The following is a 2,413-nucleotide window of genomic DNA, read 5'->3' as shown; positions in this document are numbered from 1 at the left end:
CCACACCCACACCATTTCCTATTAAGAAAGTCTGACTAGGTTAATCATATTAATTAGCGCTTAAATATTCAATTTTTATTTTAAAGAACAATTATATTCTATCTGTTTCTTTTAATTTTTTATCCCTTTGAGTTTTAGTACATTAAAGGTAAAATTATAAAAGCCTCTTCAACTACAGTCTTTGACTTTAAAACTATATCTAAATAAAAAGAGAATATATAATGTGCGCCATCATCACAATCATTCATTCGTGTCCGCGCGTGTTGTACACACGTCCATACATGTACAATATGGACGACCTGTGATGTGCCCGGTAGCACACCGTATACCTACTCCAAATAACATTGTTCTTATAAACGATTTCACATGAAGATCTCAATTGACGGATCAAAATGCAACGGTAACTTTTTCAGCAAACTATTTTACACACTCCACTTAATAGACTCGACCTCAATCTCAATATAGACTTTTGCCAAACACCAAAATATAAAAATAAAAAATATTTTATCTATTAAAACACTTTTTTTTTTTTGAGAAAGATATTTTTTATGTCCAAAGTCCAAACAAAGAAAACTTGTTGAATTATCCAAAACTTCAAAAAAAAAAAAAAAAAAATGCAAGGTGAACCTTGTTATGAGAACAGAAACGAGTGAAGTAGTCTAGTCTGCTGACTTTTAACTCAGCTCAGAATTTTCTAACACCAAACATTGTCCTACTACTATTATATATGTGGGCCCGGCTGAATTAGACAATGTTGATCAGAAAGTTCTCCACCGTTACACTTCGGTTGCTGAACCGTCCTTGGTTTGACTCCACGTTGGAGTCTCGTTTAGTTGGGAAAACTAATAAACTCCTCATCACCAGTGGTTGCACTCAACTTTCATGACACCTTCTCTCAAGTAGAGCACTTGGCAAGTAAAGCTAAAACCCTAATAAATAGATACGGGAAGTTTCTTGTAGAAAATATCTTTTATATGCGGGCTGGACAAATTTCATGAGTTACAAAGTTGCGTCCAAATTGAAAAATAAAGTTATCCTTTGTATGGAATTGCAAACAAGAAACTGATACACACACACACACACACACATATATATATATATATATATATATCATGCAAGCCCAATGACAATACTTCATTTTGATATATATATTTTATTTTTTTTGTAAACAATCGTGAATCCTTTTGTTTTTTGTGTTTGTTTTTGGGACGGGAGTATTTTTAAACTCGTTATGACTATTGCATGAAAATTTTATGAGATCAGATGTGATCTTATCACCGCTTACGTGAGTAAAGGTCAAGTGTTGAAAAGTCTTTGTTGGTTGACTCCACTTAGCCGTCATTAAAGCAATTGAAATGTGAAATGTGAAATGCGAAATGCGAAATGTTGAATTATCATTGTTGCATGACCCCACCAAGATAGTCCCGTCAACCAAAAAAAAAAAATTGACTTATGTTACTATTTATCAAAGACTTTGTGTTACATAACACAAATTACATGCATAAAATTATTAGTATAAATATACATAAGTAGTTACAAACTTTACAACTCACAACTCACTTGTCCAGGGGAAAAAAAAAAAACCAAACAACCATGGCTCACCTATATCTCCTCCTCTGTTCTCTGCTAACCCTAGCAGCCCTGCAAGCCATTAATGCCGTCGAATACGAAGTCACCAACGCCGTGCCAACCACCCCCGGAGGTATCATCTTCACGAACGAGATCGGCCTCGACTACACTCGGCAGACACTACCATCCGCCACAGCTTTCATATGGAACCTCTTCCAGCAAACCACTGAGGCTGACCGGAAGAGCGTGCAGCGCGTGAGCCTCTTCATCGACGAGCTGGACCCTCCCTATGCTGGGGCAGCAGCCATAGCTTACAACAACAAAATCAATGTCAGTGCTGTGTACATCCAAGGCTTCTCCGGTGACAGAAAGAGAGAGTTCACCGGGATAGTTTATCATGAAATGACACATATATGGCAGTGGAATGGAAATGGGAACGCAAATGGTGGTTTGATCGAAGGGATTGCGGATTTTGTGAGGTTGAAGGCGGACTTAGCACCGGCACACTGGAGACAGGCCGGGGAGGGTGACAAGTGGGACGAGGGTTACGACGTGACGGCTAGGTTTTTGGATTATTGTGAGGGTCTTAGGAGTGGTTTTGTGGCTGAACTTAACAAGAAGTTGAGGAACAGTTATGATGTTGGCTTCTTTGTTGAGTTGTTGGGAAAGACAGTTGATCAGCTGTGGAGCGACTACAAGGCAATGTATGTAAATAATTAGGGTTTAACTTCATAGTAGTTCATGCATAATTACATATAAATGAATAAAATGAGTTGTGTGTATTGTGTAATGCTATTCAAAACATAAGCTCAAGTGAGACCAAATAAAACGACTCGTTGAAAAA

The 2,413-nt window shown here is 37.5% G+C and overlaps 1 protein-coding gene across 1 annotated transcript; it reads left to right on the top strand.

The window, feature by feature from the left end:
* Positions 1–1,531: 1,531 nt before the first annotated feature.
* LOC132300042 (uncharacterized) lies at positions 1,532–2,413 on the top strand. Its single transcript, XM_059796969.1, has one exon. The coding sequence runs from the start codon at positions 1,594–1,596 to the stop codon at positions 2,287–2,289; it is 696 nt and encodes a 231-aa protein (XP_059652952.1). The 5' UTR covers positions 1,532–1,593; the 3' UTR covers positions 2,290–2,413.

Source organism: Cornus florida, unplaced genomic scaffold (genome assembly GCF_030987335.1).
Source record: "Cornus florida cultivar Cherokee Brave unplaced genomic scaffold, ASM3098733v1 CherokeeBrave_3.0.0_Hap2_Chr03, whole genome shotgun sequence".
Lineage (NCBI taxonomy): Eukaryota > Viridiplantae > Streptophyta > Magnoliopsida > Cornales > Cornaceae > Cornus > Cornus florida.
The sequence above is the reverse complement of the archived record's forward strand: the minus strand, read 5'-3'. Positions and strand labels throughout refer to the sequence as shown.